The sequence below is a fragment of the Netta rufina genome (genome assembly GCF_964035555.1).
Source record: "Netta rufina genome assembly, chromosome: 16".
Classification (NCBI taxonomy): domain Eukaryota; kingdom Metazoa; phylum Chordata; class Aves; order Anseriformes; family Anatidae; genus Netta; species Netta rufina.
Genome location: NC_140140.1, coordinates 13,416,435 through 13,435,199, shown reverse-complemented (window position 1 = coordinate 13,435,199; position 18,765 = coordinate 13,416,435). Strand labels below are relative to the sequence as shown.

Here is an 18,765-nt window from a genome sequence, read left to right as displayed (position 1 = left end):
GCAGGCGATCAGGCACACCTCTGCTCTGCATGCAGATAAAGGCGTGCGGGTGCCAGCAGGGAAGGGGAACGTGCGGCGGCTGCGAGGCTCTCCCCTTGCCACTGTGGGGCTACAAAACTCCAGTCCTGACAGCTCCACTCCAGCCCATCACCTCTGAGATGCAGAGGGGCAGATTTCTCCCCATTAATATCCACGTGGCTTAAGTGGCTTTGTTGGGAAGGGGATTAATGGCCATGATTCAGCCACCCAGCGTGATGTTTCATGGGTTTGCACAGCTCCCACGTGGCGATGCTGAAGGCTCCCACAGGGATGTCCCTCTTCTTGTGGTGCAGCTCATGTGGTCACCAGGCGTGCAAGGCTTTGCTGGCACACCCCGAGGGTGCTCCCTGGGTGCCCAGGTTGCACACCCCTCCTGCCCAAATGCAGGGTGAGAGCCCTCCGCAATGCCCTGCAGCGATGCCACTTTCCAAGCCATTGCCCTTCTGCTTTGTCTGTGCTCCCAGCCCTGGGCTGGTGCAGGGTGGGCAGCTCTGAGAGTCCTCCTCCTGGTGAGCATGCTACTTTTGTTGCATGTATGGGTTAGCAAATTATTTTGCTTTCTGCAGTTGGGCAGGTATTTCTTTGTCTTGTTTCTAAGGCTTTGCAAAACACCATATACACTATATATATATATATTATGATTATTCTTATTATTTTTAATGGACACTTTTTCTGTTCTAGGCTAAAATCTGAATAATTTAAAAGAGAAGGACATCCTTATACTGGAAGCAGGCAATTCCAACACAGCCTGGGAGCACGGCACCGCCCTGAACATGACCACGGACACTTTTGCAGAGTTCCTGAACAAGCTCAAGGAAATTCATGAGAAAGAAGTTCAAGGTAGGGCAGCATGAGAAGTCTTTTTATAAACTGGCCAAGGTCCGTAGTCTGTGACAAAGGTGACTTGCCGGTGTGATGGTGGTGATGCTGTTCCCACCCACGTTCTCCAAAAGTGCTGGGAAAACACCTGGACGAAAGCAGACTTCAGAGAAGGTTGCAGAAGGGTGCGAGCAGTGAGGAATACATGTGCTGGGTGTCTCCTCCGAGGCCACAGGGTTGGGGTATGGCTTGGATACTGAGGGATCAGAGGGAAAGGGGAAAGATGCAATAATCCGTGAGGCAGAAGTAGCCGGGGTTGGAGGCTCTGTTTCAGAAAACCTTGGAGTAAGGCTGGATAGTTTATTCCTCTAGGGAGTTTCCCGGTCATACATCACTGAAATAAGAACCACTAGGTTAAGCAAACAAATGCCAAATCCAATTGTTTTCCTATTAAAATAATTCCCACTATCAGCATTATGAACAAAACAACAGCATTTTTGAACAATTCTGGCTTACGAATTCATTCTTGTCTTGTGTAATTTCAGGCCATGTGAGAGTTAGAGGAAACCATTGAGCAATCCAAACCACATGTTTACATCTATTTTGCATAAAATGGATCTGACAGAATGTACCGTCTGCTGATCCATCACCAAAAGCCATTCTTGTTGAGCTGTAAATATTCTCCAAGTTGCTTTGCAGCCCTGACAGCCATAAAACACTGCCCACCTGGGAGATGCCTGGCGTGGCTGAAATAACTGGAAACAAAACTGAAGCAGACTTCTCGGGGGTGGAGGGGAAACGCAAACTCATTAAACAGTGGAAATCCAAAATGTGCTCCCATTCTGCACAGCTTTTCCAGTTACATCAAACCATGCTGCCCTGTAGCACAGGCGTCAGCCTTTCTCAGGAATAAGGTTTGGAAGCAGTGAGGTTCCTACCAGACGAGGCACCCTCCTGAACCTAGGTCGTTGCCTTTTGTGTCCGAGCTGCCAAGGAATCTGCACTAATCACCCACCTCTGTCTCTGTTAATTCTTGCAGGGCTGCAGACCAAGCTAACGGAGCTGACGACGGAGAAGTGCCGGTGAGCAGTGCCCAGCCCCGCGATGCCCACGTCCCGGCACGCTGCAGGGCCAGGTCACTCTGCTCGGTTAAACACCTCCCAGGCACTTCTGTGTCATGAGGAGGTGCCCACCAAGGCCACAAGCCCCAAGGAAGAGGTTCTTTATTTTAGAGAGCACCATCTTGCTTTTGGGCTCCACCAGATTTAGGCATTTTCGTGCCTTTCACCATGCAGGTCCCCAGCAGGGGCGGCTGGGGCTGATCCCAGCCCACCTCCCACCTGCCTGCCCACGGGCACCATGAGAAGTTATATTAATTCCTGGGAATTCATTCATTAATTACAGTGTTTCCTGGGAAGCAACAAAATGGGACAAAGCAAGCTGCTGACTCCCAAGGGCAGCACCTGGGCTGTTCCCTGGGCTCCAGCTCCAACATATTTGTTTTCTGCCCATGTAAAAGCACTTTGAGCTACAGCAGCGTGAGCAGTGCACTCAGAGCAGAAACCTGTCCCATTGACTGGGTGTTGATAAATCCCCAGGTCTGGGAAGAAGCCTGGTAACCCTCTTTTCTTGGGTCTTCTCTCACATTAGTGATGCCCAGAGAATCGAAGAGCTGTTTGCTAAAAACCACCAATTGAGGGAGCAACAGAAGGTCCTCAAAGAAAATGTCAAAGTGCTAGAAAACAGGTAAGCCTTAACTTTCAGCTAAGCACTGCTTGGTGGCAGTGAGTGTGCTCTCCTAGAGGCACAGCCTGGGTTTTGGTGCCTCCCAAAAGCAGGCTGTCGCACTTGAGCAGCTTCTCTGCCACTTGGAGGGCTGGCACAGGGGAGCTTCCCCAAACCGAGGGGTGGTGGGGAGGTGGAAGCACGGGGCTGCGTGAGTGCTGACAATTTTGCTCACATGTCTCGTGACGGGTTGGGTGTGCACCCTTCTGCACGTGCGTGGTGCTCGTTTCCCACGGGGATGTGTGGTAACACGCTCCCGGCCATGGCTTTTCATCCAGGCTGCGAGCGGGTCTCTGCGACAGATGCATGGTCACCCAGGAGCTGGCGAAAAAGAAGCAGAACGAGTACGAGACCTCCCACTTCCAGAGCCTCCAGCACATCTTCATCCTCAGTAGGTACCAAGATCTGCTGTAAGCTTGGCTGTGGCTGGCTGGGTCTTTGCTCAGGTAGTGCCTCTCTTGGATATTTGCATGGGAGCCACTCCAATACCTGCGCACTCAGGAGGTGTTTGGTGATGGGGAGGAGGGAGGGAGCGATGGAAGAGTGGAGGTATTGAGAAATCAGATCTGGAAACCACACAAGAAGCAGCGGAGCTGGGGGTGGCAGCCCTCTGTATCTGCAATAAAATGAGAGATAAGGAATGGGGGCTGCAGCCCTGCTCCGTGCAGCACCCAAAATAGCAGTTCTCCTCTTGTCTCTTTGCAGCTAATGAAATGAGCCGCCTGAAGGAGGAGAATAAAACTCTCAAGGAAGAACTGAAGAGGCTCCAGAGCCTGGAGTAAGTGCTCTTCTGGGTGTCATTCGTGATGTGCAGCGCTGGTATTGCAGAGGCTTCCCTGCCACTGAGCAGGGCTGTGTCTGGATGAGCCCAGGGCTCGTGGGTCTTTAGCATCTAATTCCCATGGATTCCCATAGAAGCTAAGACAGCAAAATACCCGTCATACTGCAAGTCCTCACTGAGCTTTGCTCACTCCCTTCTTCACATGGATCCAAGGACTGAGCCTTCGGGGAACACAGGTACCCCCAGGGGGAACTGAGGATGGGAAGTAAAGCCCTGGGCTGCTCGCCTTGGCCACAGACCTCGCCCTGGGATTTCAGAGCTCCCAGAAAAGCATCCACGGGCAGCAAGATGAGTTTCATGCAGGAGGCAGAGCTGCATGCACAGGACCACAAGGGGCTGCAGGAGAGAGGAGCTACTCCAGCATATGGTGTCCCAGCATAGCCCTGTGCAACCCGTCGGGTTGGCCAATAAATACAAACCCGCTCGTTCCTCTAGGTTTAAAGTCCGGGGGAATTAGCACGGAGGGATTAGTTTAGAAATGTGTTGTCTTTGGAGCTCAGAAGCACCACCTGCTCAAGGAGAAGCTCTCACTTCTACGCCCTGATGCTTTTCAAGGCCTGGGGAGTTTTGGAGCTGCCGATCCGGTTGGGTTTGCTGAGCACCAAGCGTGCCAGCTCTGCATTTCCCTCGGCTGCTGCACAGGAAGGTTTTCACCCAAACACCCATGTCTTGGCACAAAGTCCAACCAGGACTTGATCCATGCCATGGGTGTAGGGCTCAGACCCACAGCGGCTCCCTCCTGGGGACCGAGAGCATCAGCTCCACCAGCTCCAAATGCTGACAGCCCCCAGGCCCCGAATCCACCCCTACGCCAGGCTGAAAGCCCAGGCGGGGACGTACGGGTTCTCACACAGCTCTTGCAACAGCCATGGCTGGCTTTTGGCTTACCCAACGCTGCGGCTCCCCGCGACGTTACCCACGGCCAGGTGGGGAAATCAGACCTTGAGCTGTCGCCCTGGCTCCGTCCCATGCTGCAGACTGCAGCCGAGCCAGCGATAAGCTGAAAGGGAAGGAGGCTGAGGAGCCGGTATAACCACATTGTGTATAGATATGTATATTTATATATCAGGTTCTGTAGCTCAGAGCTGCCAGCACGGTGGCTCTCGACCTGGAGATTTCCTTCTCCTGCCCCTTCTCATTCCTTCGTGTCCCCTCTCCGCAGGGACAGGACCAAGTGCCCAGGAGCCATCCCCAGAGAGAGCAGCTCCGAGCCCAGCTCCCCCTTGGCCTTACTGTCCCCAGCGAGCAGGAACGCCAGCAGCGAGAGAGGGGCTCACAGGGCAGCAGAGGACACCCACCACGACGTGCCGGGGCTCGAGCTGGGTGAAGGTGGGTGCTGCTGCCTCCCACCGCCTCTCGAGGTGTTTGCAGCCTTGGTGCCAAGCACACATGCAGCAGAGGGTCCCTGCATTCACGTGCTGGCTTGAGGCAGAAGGAAATTGTGGCTCTGTGGGACCGTCACGGTGGGTGGCTGTGTCTTTTTTTTTGCAGAAAAGCCTGCAGGACAGAGAAGCTCTCCAAGCAGCAGGATTTCCCCAAGCACTGTCCTCCAGGAGGCCAGCCTTGCAGAAATGGTGAGTGACGGAGGGAGCCTGACGTCCTCAGGTCTTTCCTCCACTACGGTGGTCATCTGTACAGGATCAAGAGGGGTAAAAGGTGATAGAGAAGGAGTAGAAGGCATTTAGGGGGTAAAACAAATACCCAGAATTGGGCAGCACACTCTTGCCAAGGCCAAGTAGGGAACCTACCCAATGCCAGGTGCAGAAATCGCCACTATCTACAAGCAAAGCATTTAGGGTTTGGTGTAGGCTCCTGTTTCCCATGGTGAGAGCACACCTCTTTGGTTTGCTCCCATATTTACCCTCCAAGACAATGCACCCAGCATCCCCGAGTCCTCTGCCCATCACGCTGGTTCCTCTCTTGCTAGGGAAACCTCTGGTCACAAGGAGATCACGCTGACCCGCCTTTCAGGGCAGCTTATCCTGAGCTGTAATCAGGAACAAGAGGCTGGAGCTCTGTGAATGATGGAAAAGCCTGGAGAGCATGTGAAACGTGGAGGGTTTGGGTACGGAGTACAAACACACCACAGCAGCCCTGCCCGAGAGCATCACAGATGTCTCTCCATCTGCAGCATCATGAATATGGGTATTTTTGGAGGGGCTGGCATGCATTGATGTCAGCCTGCCGTGCCTTTGAAGCACAGCGTGTGTCAGCCGAGGGGTGCCGAGCGATAGGAAGATGTTGGGCACCGGGGGATGAGGCTGCAGGACCTGGAGCCCTGCTCCTCGCCATGGGAACCCGAGCCCACATCCACACCCACACGGATGCCTTTGTTTTGGCAAGGGCTTTGCTTACCCGAACGCCACAATAAAAGTGAGAGAGCAGGTGAAGTGGGGTTTTGGTAAGGCCGCAGGCAGGCTGCGAGGATAATTAATGGGGATCGCAGGAAGGCTTGGTGACATCTCTGGGTAGGCAGGGAGCAGTCAAGTCAGAACATGTGGTGAGCCCTCCACGGCAGGAGATGGAGATCGCGATGTCCTGGCGTAACAGCCGGGGCTCTGCTGGAAATGCACCCAGCAAATAAGGAACAAAGCTTGGGTCCTGCTAGGGAGCACAAAGGGGAAACCCAGTAACGTTACAGGTCAGCTGGTGGCTGGAATTGTACCAGATCATTTCTTAGCACCTCTGGGGTGGAGACGTGTAAAAGCTGATGGCAAGATGTTATTTGTTCGGAGCACCCAGGAGCAGTTTGTGCTCACGCTGGCAAAGATCTGGGTAGCACCCGGAGCCCTGCTGTGTGCCACTGAACCGCTCACCCTCAGCTCCCTCCGCAGGCATCCCAGAGGATCTCCAACCAGCTGCACGGGACCATCGCCTTGGTGAGACCCGGCTCCAGACCGTGCCTCCTGGAGAAAAGTCCTTCGAGGGCAGCAGTGTCCCCCCCGGCAAGAAAAACCCCTCTGCCACCAGAGAGGGAGCGCAGCCCCAGCCTGGAGCCGTGAGTCCCCCGCTCGGGGCTGGTGGTGGGCAGGCACAGATCCTTGGCCCTGTCCCTTTTGGGGAGCTGGTATTCGCCCACCTTCTTCTGCAGACATCCTGCAATGCCCACAGCCCCAGGGAAAGGAGGGTTGGGGGGGGGTCTCCCAGTTTACACCAGCAACAATGACTGGAATCCAGCCCGACCAGCCTGGGCTCCTGCTCCTTCATCTTCAGACAGCCCCAGCGGGTGCCCGTCCCTCCTGCCCTCCCTGCTGCTCCTTATCTATTCTAATGGGCTCTTCTGCAGGGCTCAGCACCTCCCAGGGCTTCTCCTCCCCAGGGTTTTAGGGTGCAGAGGGCTAAGCAAAGCCAGCACAGACCGAGCAGCCCGCTGGGGGGTACCTGTGGTGGGGCCCTTACCAAAAAATAAGTGATAGCCAGGACTTTGCTTGCATGGGCAGGCTCACGCACCGCACTCTGAGAGTCTCCCAGTGGTGATTAGGGGATTGTTCCTCTGTCCTGGAGTGATTTCTTTTACCCTTGTTTCTTTTAGCTATTTAACAGCAGCCAAGCCAGACTCACCTAAGCTTGCCTCGTCTTACGAAACCCTAAAACTGACCGCCCGGAAAGAGCAGCTCTGCCTCCTCAACAGGCACTTCTCCCTGCACCAGCTGGGGCTGGCGGGCAACTGCGCCCCGGCCGACAGGGACGGCAGCTTCCCCGGCCACCTGCTCAGGGCCAAAGACGGCGAGGGCAGGATGAGGCCCCCCGACGACTGGGATGACCGCGCTGCCCTGCTCAAGCTCCCCGCTGCCGTGGTGTACATGAGGGACCAGCACCTGGAGGGGAAGCTGCACCTCCTCAAGCACCGGGAGCGGCTGCAGCATCTCCTCCTGCACCAGCGACAGCAAAGCCAACGGGCCAGGGCGGAGAGCGACCCGAAATCCGTGCCTGAGGAGCGGCCCCTGTCCCCGTGGCCGAGCGTCACGGTAGGGTGCAAGGAGGAGAGGTCCTTCCTGGAGGATGCTGTGGATGGGAAGGAGGAGAAGGAGCTCTGGCTGAGCCGGGATGGCTCTGAGCAGCGAGAAAAGGCGGAGGCAGGGAGGGACTATGGTGTGGATGTACCTCTGGACCTGTCGGACGCTGGTCGTGGCAGGGAAGCGGGCTGGAGGGACTGTAGGGAGCCACGGGAGGCTGGCAGCCCACGGCCGAGCCCCAGGGGCAGCCCCATGCACATCCCCTGTGGACGGCATGGGACAGAGAGAGATGGTTCACGTCCCCCCAGCCTCTGGTCCAGCACTGCCCGGGCACCGCTGGCAGAGCAGCACGGAGCTGCCAAGGAGGAGGAGGAGGAGGAGGAGCAGGAGGAAGAAGCTACGGTGAGTACCAGGAGGGTTGGCAACTCCTGTGGCTCCTTCCCTGCTGTTGGGAGCCCAGTGCTCGGTGTCAGCATCATTACACCCACCGTTAATGTCCCATTCTGAAATGGCCTGGGAATAGGTGGCTCTGGAACGTGTTTGCCAATAGGGTTTTCCACCTGGCTCAGCAGAAAGGCACACAGCAGCCTTTCTCCCTCCACACCAGCTGGTTCTCATCCCTGCATTTGTCACCATCATCACACAGGGGCCGGGGACAGCCCTTTTCTCCTGCCTGTGGAGGCAGCATTTCTATAGCTAGGGCACCTGCAGGCATTTATGGGATTTCTGCTCTTTACAGCTCGCTCTCTCCCGGACACATCCCACGAACAAGCCAACACCGAGCGACCCAGAGGCCCTCGCAGAGCCCAGGGTGAGACTGGCTGCCAGTGCACACACAGGAGAACCAGGTAAGGAGCCCCAGGCAAGCGTGACATCTGAGAAGGAGAGCCAAAGGCGAATTCTGCAGCGCGTGGAGGCATCCTACAGCAGGGAACAGCCTGTGCTGGCTGTTGCAACCACCTGCAGTCCCTGCAGCCCACAGCGGGTGTTAACCAGCATGGGAGACCCTCCCAGGGGACCGGGTGCTCCTGGTTTCCAACTCTTTTTGACCTTCAGGGAACTTGGAGTTTCACCCTGGGCACGGAGGGAGGGATGCTGCTACCCACAGCAGGCAGGACAGGGAGCACTCTCCCCTTTTCCATTCTCCATCCCCAATAAAAACCCTTTCCATCCCCAAACCGAGCCGTGACCCCAGCCCGATCTGTTCCCTCCTTGCTGACCACGGTGGGGCCGGGGGGCAGTTTTACCCCATTGGTGGGAGGCAGCAGCCATGCGGAGCGCAGCAGGAGGCACGTCGGCTGGGACCTGCTCCCTACCGGCCCTACAGGCTCGGCCAGAAAGTTGAGCTCGCCTGGATTAGTTGGTCTGGGCGTGTCGGAGTGGTTTGGGAACACTCTCCAGAGCGGGATTTTGCACGGTGGAAAAAAAAAAAAAAAGGAGGGAGGGGGGAGTCCTCAGTGATTTACATGTTAGGGAGATATCATCATGGCAGAAGAATTTCAGCTGATTACATTCTGGGTGTGGGAAAATGCAGGACTTTCTTCAGCCCGCACCTGACGGTTGACACAAAGCCCAGGAAACAATGCTCTGATACTTCTGCACTTTTCAGTGAACCTTAACCCTCGGAAGGATGGTGTGAGGATGGGGTCAGGCTACCGGGGCTCTTGAGGTGCCTGAGAGGGGCACCGATGTCCCCCCTGGGCAGGGGCAGGAGGGAGGCTGCCCAGCCTGCAGCCCCCCTGCCAGAGCTGGGTGGGCTTAGGGCAAGAAGTGATGGGGTGCTCGGGGTGTTGGGCAGGGGACAGGGCACAGCTCCATCCCCAGCCCTGCCGGCATGCTGTGGGGCTGGCTGGCATGTGGGGTGTGCAGACAGGGTGCTGCCAGGTTCCTGGCTGGCCCCATGCAGAGGCTGGATGTGTGCCCAGAGTGTGCAGGTATGTGCTGGGGCTGTGTGGCCTCGGGGAACCTGTGCAGCAAAAAAAAACCCTTTTGCTGGGCAGGGAAGTGACTCCCCCCTCTCCTCCCAGTGCTCCTTGGCACATGTTCCCCAGCAGGAGCCACCAGCCAGCTTCAGCATCTTCCATGTGGTCTTTTCTGGCTCTTTCATACCCAAACACATCTCACCGCCTGTGTCTCAAGTGGGAAGGAGAAGTCTGGGATTTTAAATGCCTCTCAGCTTCATCACCTGCACGTGGCCACTGGCTTTGGGACAGTTCTCACCAACTTCTCGTAGCAAAGCCCTACAGAGACAGTGTCATTGGGCGTCTGTCCCCAGAGTCCTCTGTTTGGTGTCCCCTAAATGTCCATTTCAATGAACAGCCATGGGGACACCGGAGCCCTGCCCTCATCTGGGGGCACCCAGGGGGAACGTGGCCTCAACCAGCTCCATCTCCACACGTCTTCATGTTTTGAGGTGTCCTGAATGGAAACACCCAGTAACGACGAGCCAGTGGCTCTGTATCATGCCCGTCAGCTTGCCAGCCCCAGGCCAGCCAAAACCCTTCCTTTCATGTCTCCGCAGATGACGACGATGCTGAGTCCGGGCAGCAGGAATCCGATGAGGCAGACACGACGGACAGCGAGGTTGGTTTGCTCTCCCAACCCCTTGGCTTCGGCTGCCTGGGCCTGGCAGCACCTTCAGACTGGGGATTCCTGTTCCGAGAGGCACCGGGAGGTGCAGGACGGGTTGTCCCTGCCCAGCTCCCTGCGGGAGGTGGTGGCTCTTCCTCCACCCCATGCCAAGCCCCATTTCCACAGTCACCCAGCTGGTTGCTGAGGGGTGGCGATGTCACTCTTTCCGGATAGGTTTCAGCACTTGTCACGACTCTGTGGCCGTGGTCACAAAGGTCCTTGGCTGTTAGCGCCCTGGAAATCGGGGCAGTTTGTAGGCTGACTGCTCCTCTGCTCGGTGCAGGTGGCTGCCCCCTGTGAGCACGACGCCCCGCAAGAAGCCCAGGCTGAAGGGAAATACTTTTGCACCAAAGACAGAGCTCACGCACTACAGAAGAAGAGGAAAAGAGGACAGGATCCCTGGACAAAAGGTAGGGAGAAGGCATTCCTCTTGCCATCAGCTCAGGGCTACAACCTCAGCCGCTTCCCGAGGGGCAAACCCAAGGGCACCACGATGAAAAAATGCCATGCTGCACACAGATTTTGCCCAAGATGACACAGCAGTCATTCGGTTCCCTGCAATAAACCACACAGGTCGGCTCTGCAGCCAGAGGAGCCCCTGCTAATGGTTAGCCAGGGGCAGGGGGGGCAGGAGAGCACCCTGGAGCACCTAAGCTAACAGGTCTAAGTCCCCCATGTTTGCTTAGCCACTCAGGGAGGAGCCGATCGGAGAAGGCCAAATTCCCAGCAACGAGTTGTTGACACTCGGAGAAAGGTTTCTGCCAGCCCTGTTGATTTTCCAGTGTGGCCATGGAGGCTTTCCCTGGCTGACAAAGGAATGTGTCGTGCCCACGCTTCCTACAGGTGAATAAGCAGAAAACGGCTCCTGATAAGGGCGAGGATAAGCCAGAGTGGCTGTCAAAGCCTTAAATATTGCCCTGTCAGAAATATCCTGCTCCTAGCCCACTTTGCACTCTCAGTAAAGAAAGGGCAGTATTGAGCAAATTAAAGATATGTAGAGGCATAAAAGGGCCTTGTCTGACGGGCCAGCACTGCCCCTCGCTCCGTGCCCAGCCCTCGGGGGTGGCTGCCAGCTCTGTGAGCCCCACAGCAGCTGGGGGAGGAGAGGATTTACTTGGCAAACCAAGAGGAGCAATGGGGAGGAAAATGGGCCTGTGCCCCCAGGGCAGGCAGGCACCGGCTCCTGTGAACCCTCGAGGACTGAATGGGGACGTTCAGGGTTTTCTCTTCATCTATTTTTTTGCTGAGTTTTGCTTCCTCCTGTGCAGTCCCTGTTTTGGGACTAGGCCGCGATGACCTCTCAGATGCAAAGCCATTGCTCTGCGGTTAACTCCTATCATTATCTTGCTGTTAGCAGGATCTAAGAAGTCAATGAGAGGGAGAAAGAAAGTCAAAGCTGAACAGGGCTCAGCGGGGATCACCGAGGAGCCGGAGAACTGCTCGGCTGCCCGCCACGACGCCTCCGAGGAGAGCTAAGAGCAGGACGAGGAGCAGCACAGGAGCTGCAGGCCGAAGGAGAAGGCTCAGAGACCTCGGCATCCCTCCCGCGCTCCTGCCTGATGTGCCAGGAATGAGGGAACTCAGCGGGGCTCTGGAACGAGCAGAGCACCCCAAAATCCTTCAGTCAACACCCCAGGAGAGGCTCGGCGAGGAAGAGGGGTGCGGGTGAGATTGGGAGCAGCCAGGTGGCTGTGGCGGGGCAGCACGCCCCGTGTCCCCCAGCCCTGTGCCCCACTGCTGGTGCCAGGAGGGGGAGATTTTGCTGGAGCCCTGGGCCAGGGCCAAATCCTCCTTGGGATTTTGTGCCAGGAGAACAGAGCTTCCAGACCCCAATCCCGAAGGATAGCTCCCTGGTGGCTGCCTGGAGCCTGAGCACCACGGGGTCCTGCTGTCCCCACGCGTGAACCCACATCGATTAAATCCCTACCCAGGTTTCGTACAAGTCTGCATCCTTTCTGAACAGCAGAACGCCGACGGCTTTCCTTTCTAGTTTGTGGGGAGCAGGCACAAGGGCTGGGCAGGAGGGACATGTCCCCAGAGAGAGAAGTGAGAAGAGCAGGAGAAGGGCGACCTGTGTCCCTGCAAGAGCCGGATGGCTGAGTCCCAGCTGCGGCTCAGCAGAGCCCTGGCTCAGCAGCTCGCCCTGACCTTGGCAGTGCTGCCAGGAGCTTGTTTTCACGTGGATCACCCATTCTTAAGCAATTTTTCTGATGCATTAAGCATGGGCAAATTGTCCTTCAGCATCAATTAGTGGGGCTGCTCGTGCTCTGTGGCCCAGGATGGGACAAGAAGAGCAGCGGTGAGCATCGCTGCGGCCACAGCATCGCAGCAGGGGCCAGGGCTGCTCACAGCTCACGTGCAGAGAGCAGAGCCGACACGGAGGCGGAGGTGCCGGAGACAGCATCTGCCCTGCCCGGTGTTTTTCCGCAGCCGTTTCCTTTAGCAGCCATCGCTCCTGATTAAATGTGGGTTTTTGTTTTTAGCAGAGTAAAATAACGTTAATAAATAAATAAATATTTAAAAAAAAAAAAAAAAAAAAAAGGAAGAAAAAAAAGGGGGGGGGAAGGAAAAAGAAATAAAAGAAAAAAAAAAAAGAAAAAAGAAAAAAAAAAGGAAAAAAAAAAGAAAAAAAGAAAAAGGAAAAAAATAATAATAAAGGAGGGGAGCAGGGCCGCGGTCGGGCAGCGCCGCCTGCTGGGCACAGCCGGGCCGTGCTGCTCCCAGCGATCCCAAAACTTGCCCCTGGCTGCCAGGGGTTGTCCCCTGGGTCTGCCCAGCCCTAAGCAGGGGGTGTCTGGGTTCTTCTGTCCCTTTGAGTGCCACTTGCCTGCCTGGGGTCCCCAGAGCAGGGGATGAGGGGACCACGGCAGCAGGGATGCAGGTGTGAGACCCCATCCCACTGCTGGCCCAACCAACCCACAGCTGCCTCCCCAAAGCTGAGGGGTTTTGTAGGGTTTAGGGCTTGCAGAGCTCCGTGCTTGGCAGGGTTTGCCCAGGGGTGCTGCTGGTGGCTGTGGTTTTGGGGTGCTGAGGGTGCCCAGCAGCTCAGGCACCAGGGATGGAGCAGTGAGGATGATTTTTTTTTTCTGAATCAAACAGCATCCAAGCAAGTTGTTGAAGGGAAATAAAGCTTTGTGCACTACTCTTATCCAGCCCCTGGCATGCTGGTACCCACCACCAGCATGCTGCAGACACGTGGATAACTGCTGAAGTCCATTAATTCTTGTACTTACGCCTGCCAGTCTCTCGTTCATATAATTCCCGTTAGATAAATGCATGTATTGATTTAGTGAGCTACAGACAGTCTGAAGCTTGAACTGTTCTGCCATAAGGAAGGAGCCCAAGCTTTCCATGGCTCCTCTGAGCCTCACAGGGCTTCCAGCTGCAGGTGCAGCTCTGCTCCGGGCAGTGCATTGCAGGAGCAAGTGGGCAGCACTCAGCCTGGGGGCAGATCCTTCCTCCCCCAGCACTCCTTTGTGGCTCTATGGAGTTGTGCTAAGGACTCCAAGGGACATCTGTGCCCAAGACAAAGTGATCTGTGCTTTTCAGAGTTTAAATGTTTTGTTCCCACACTTACATTTAGCGCAGGGCTGCCTTGTGCAGGGGTCTCCAAAAAGCCACTGAAATTACCCTTGGTAGAGTGTGTGAGTTACGGCCCGTAGTGCATAAAGCAGCAGAGAAGCTGTCCCAGGAACAGATCGGTCCTTCCAGAAGGCTGGCAGCTCACGTGTGTTTTGTTCAGGCAGGTTGTAGCTCTGATCTCATCCGTGCAGATGTGTAGGCAGGGTGCTGGGCCCATGAGCTGGCTTCCCACAGGACTGGGTTCGGAGCACAGCTGGGTTTCTCTCTGCTCAGGGGCTGGAATCTGAAAGAGCGGCCACGTAAGTAGTGCTGTTCACTCCTAGCCCATCAAAAAAAGCATGACTGGCTGCATTACCGCCTGTCATGCAAAACAGTTCCAATTACAGACCATCACAAGTCTTCTGCTTTCTGTTCCTTGAGCATTTGTATATGCTGAATCATTCCTACGGCAGTGATGGCTGCTCCCAGCTTGCAGCCCCAGGGACTGCACACCAAGCCCCTCATCCTCGGCGCATCAGCCTCCCCCTACCCCAGCAGTGAAGCGACATTTTCAGCCACTGGTTTATAAGATGGAGTAAAAAACAAGTTTGTGCAAGCCTAGATGTGAATATAAATCTCCACCTCAGAAAAAAATAAATAAATAAATAAATAAAAATTGCCACCACACAAAGGTTCCTCTGTCGCACTTGTAACTGAGATGCTGCTGTGCAGGGAAGCAGGAAGTCGAACGAGCTGCAAGCGAGAGGGGACGTGGCTGCTGAAATGCAGGAACTAAAAGCACCAAAAATAGAGAAATGCATGCTTAGATCCTCCCCTTTCCCTTACGTTCTTATTCAGTGGTATTTTTACGGTAGGTCTTTTGAAGGTGCCTTATGCCATGCCCTCTTCCCGAGTCACCTTCTCTGTACCAAAATCCTCTTAAATGAGAGCTGGTCAGTGCATAATGCCCATGTATAGTGCTGGCTTCGGAAACACAGCTTCACTCAGCACTTCACTGCAGGAAAACTCATTCCAGGCATTACTGAAGTCTTGCTTAAGTCCTGTTTCAGGGATTTGAGTGGGATGGGCATTTTGTGTTGGTCCTTCCCAAGGTCGGCTGCACCCTGCGTGTGGGGAAGAGGCAGCTGCAACGCAGGCAGCCCTCGTGTGCAGGGATATGGGCAACTGGAGAGCAAGACTTTAAGTTTTTGGGATGATTGCAGATGCATTGTAGGAGGCTGTGAAGCAATGGGAAGGTTTTGCAAGTGCAGCACGCAGTGGTGGTTCTTGGAAGGGAGAGATTTGGGGAATTGCTTTGCTGCTGGCCTTTATCTGGAGCAGAGGTTTCTTGCAGGGCTTTTTGAGCCAAAATAAGTGCACGATCCCCCTGCATCCCTCAGGCATCATGGCCTTCCACTCTGCCTTGAGCATTGTCATCAAGCCTTTGGGAGACCCGCAGCACTGGCAGGGCTGTGCTGCACCCCCTGCTCTCTCCAAACCACTGCTGTGTGTGCTGTCCGGCAGCGGGGCCTCTCCAGAAAACCCCTCACAAGATCCTCCCGTGAAGGTTATTGATCTATTAATATCGCCTTGAAGTACAGCTCTCATGCCACATGGTTCGGGAGAGGGTTTGATTCATTCATCCACCAGCCCTCAAGTAAGCACCACACACATTTGTCACGCAGCGAGCGCCCAGCCCTCCCTGGTGCAGAGCCACGCGATTAAATCAATCAGCTCCATATTTTTTAAAGACTTCGTGTCACGCAGGAAAGCCTGAGTCATTGCCCAAGGCATGCTGTTATCAGCAGAAGTCTGTTGGTAATGTTTCCCTCCCGGGGCTCAGCATGTTGGTAGGCTGTAACTGGAAATCTGCAGCGACAGAAGAGGATTGCATCACTTGCTGTGGGCACTGGGAATTGGGGGGACATGGCCACACGGCTGCAGATGATGCCAGGAGAAACCAGGGCTCCCAGCTGGAGCTGACTGTAGCCAGAATAAAACCTCTGCAGGTCACAGGGCTGATGTACTGGTGGGGCCAACAGCTCGGGTCAGATGTGGCTGGCAGGTGTGGGGTGCAGTCGAGGGAGATGGATGAGCCAGTGAGGAGTGGTCTGAAACACACCTGAGTTGGGTTGGGAGAGGCTTTTGTAATTTCTCACATATATAATACGCATGCCAAGAAGCACGGGGAGCTCCCAGAGGCCACGTTTCTCCTGCCCGTTGTCCCTCTGGGCTTGGGTTCAGCATAAGAAAAGTCCCAAGCTGACGGCCTCACCAGGGCTGCTGCAGTGGCTGAGATTTAGGGGCGCAGGGAGTGCTGCTCTAACCACAAGAAATCAGAAAGCATTTCAATGACTGCTGGGAGAATTATTTGTGGTTTTGAACCATGCTCCTGTGTGCTCGAGCTTTCAGACAAAAGCCACATTTTTCACTCCATTTCCCTTTTCCTGGGACAGATGGCAAAGCAGGGAGGAGCTGGCAGGAGACACCTGAGCACAGGGCACGGAGCAGCACGGGACGGCAGGAGGGGAGCACGGCACCCAGGCTGGAGAATTTGTACAGAAAGTCCTCGGGCTTTGTCTCCATACCAGCATTTCCTCCAACTGGTTCCCAGACTAAATATATTCATGACCTGCTTATCTTTGCTTGAGTTTGGGCCATGATTTTGCAAAAATCTAACACCCAGCCCACATATGTACTCGAAATGCTGTCTCATATCAGATGCTTAGACCAAATCCTGCAATTCTTGCACGTAGGAAGAAATCTCCCAGTGACTTTGGTGACCCTATTCCCCATATAATGTTGCAATAAGGGCTGGTAGGCTTGGCCCACTCCAGACCAGCTCCGTATTCCAGCAGCTCCTGCCTTCCCAGCCATGTACCCACACAGTCCAGCTGCTAGTCCAGCAGCAGAATGAGGTGAGTTACGTACTGGAGATTTAAAGCAGTGCTTTACATCCCTGCAGTAATCCTGCTGTAAATCCCAAACCGCCTGCCTTCACGTTTGTCCTGGGGCTCTGCAGAGGTTAAGATTGAAGCATGCTCTAGCTGAGAACTTCCAAAATAACATCATGGGGTTTGCATCACCAGCAAGTTCAGTCATGGCAGAGCTCTGGCTTCCTCTGTCCCCCTGCTGCGGTGCTTCCCTCGCCGCAGGAAGCAGTGCAGGAGGAAAGGTTGCTCTGGGTTGCACCCAGCCCCTGCCCTTGGTGGCTGTGCTGCTGTCGTGCCACCCATCTGTTTCGGCAGCGGATTCCTTGAAACACAGCACCGTGCCCACTACAGTCTCACACCGTGAGCTCATACGCTTGTCAGAGGGAGATGAAAGCTCCCCAGCACTAACAGCAGCAACACTCAGACCTCCAAATTCAGCTTTGAAGATAGCAGCCCACAAAGCTACGGAGGCTGGCTCCTTGCTGCTTCATCCTGTGCTGACTCAGTGGGACGATTTACATCCTACAGCTGTTTTTACAAGGAAAGAATGAAAAAAACATCTTTTTTTTTTTTTTTTTTACTAGGTTCTTGGGTTCTCAAGAACTGTTTGCAGAAAGCCTGGCTAAGTTTCCATGCCCATTCATCCCTTGGCTTACTTGATAAGCTTGCCAGCAGGAAAGATTTTAATTCCTTTTTATCCCAAATTATTTTTTCACAGCTGTGACATGAGATGATTCCGCCCAATAATTTAGGCTCAAAATTTGACCTATATTGAATGTTGTAAGATGCCAAGGATGTTCTTAGGATTTTAAGGGGAGACTTTGTACTGCACCATATTATTTTAATAGCTTTTAATGAAAGCCTGGAAGAAAACAGCATACGTTTCCAATCTTATTACTATTATTATTAAGTACTATTAATACTATAAGACAAATGTTGATGTCCTACTTGCAACTGTATGCAACAACAAAAATAAAAGGATCTTACGAAACAGTCATATGAAAAGACTGAGCACCTGTATGCGTTTTATCAGACAGTTTCAAAATATGTTCTTTATTCCATGCCCACATTTCAGATCATGTCCTTAGACATCAGTTTGATTTCTGGTGGAGAATGTGAACAATTTTTAGAGATGTCACCCAGCTTTTTTAAAACCGGGACTCTGGTTGGCAAAAGCAATTGCCATTCCCTGGGTCCAGCATTGCAAATACACGAAGTCCTGCCTAATCTTAAATGTCTCAGCAGTCCCCTGCTCATGGCACATCGGGGCTGACGTGCTCCTGGCTATAGCATCGGGAGCACCCACTGCTTGGAGCATGCAAGAGGGGAGGCACAGCGTGGCTGTGGGACCAGACAATCTATGGGGCCACCAGCGCCCACCCTGCTGTGCTCAGCACCAGCAGCCTCATCGCTCTTGCAAAACTCTCGGGTCACATCCGCAGGGCCCAGCAACGTCCTGGGAGGGCGGCAGAAAGGGCACAGCTCCCCAGCTTGCCAAGCACTCTGAGCATCATCCCGGGACGTGGCAGACATCAGCTCAAGTGCCTAAGGGGTGTGTTTATGCTGTGCAGTATAAACACGAGCCTGGGAAGCGGCGTGCCATGCAGACATGTCTTGAGTCACTTCGCGGAGATAATACCAAGTTTATGTTCCTCCAGATCCCAACCAAGGCTTCTCCAGGTCTGCCTTTCCCATATACGGCCCCGCTCAGCGCTGCACTGCCTCAGCTTTGCTTTGGCAGCCTGGGAGCGTGGACGTTGACCGCTGGGTGCAGGTTTCGGGTGCTGCCGGTGAGTTGGGACTCGGGTACCCCTGTCCTTGGGGCATGCAATAACAGCCTTAATCCGCTGTTAGAGCAGCGGGCAGCCCACACACACGAGTGCTCCTCGTTTGAGATGTCCCCGAGCTTGCACGACGGCTGTGGCACCGCGACACGGCTGGGGGGCCCTGGGGGGCTGAGAGGGGAGATGGGGGAGTTTTAAAATGTCGTTAAAAAAAAAAAAAAAGGACATGCTGAGGCGGAATAGGGGATGGCGGGGATGATGTGGGGACGTGCAAAAAGGAGGCCGGGAGCCGGGGGCACCCCGGAGCTGCCCGGGGCCGCTTGGAGGCTCTGAGCGGCGGCGCTAGGACCGCGCGTCCCCTCGTTGCCGGCCGCCCGGCGGGGAAGGGCGGGGCTCCGCGCGACCCCCCTCCCGCC

At 54.8% G+C, this 18,765-nt stretch overlaps 1 protein-coding gene across 1 annotated transcript; it reads left to right on the top strand.

Moving 5' to 3' along the window:
- Positions 1-812: 812 nt before the first annotated feature.
- Positions 813-11,547, top strand: RBBP8NL (RBBP8 N-terminal like; the record flags this gene model as incomplete). Its single annotated transcript, XM_084296379.1, has 13 exons — positions 813-879; positions 1,898-1,940; positions 2,509-2,604; positions 2,922-3,034; positions 3,349-3,421; positions 4,647-4,813; positions 4,976-5,058; positions 6,319-6,482; positions 7,017-7,842; positions 8,180-8,308; positions 9,928-10,023; positions 10,355-10,481; positions 11,429-11,547. 13 exons carry the CDS (start codon positions 813-815, stop codon positions 11,545-11,547), a joined length of 2,103 nt encoding a protein of 700 aa, XP_084152505.1.
- Between the last annotated feature and the right edge of the window lie 7,218 nt (positions 11,548-18,765).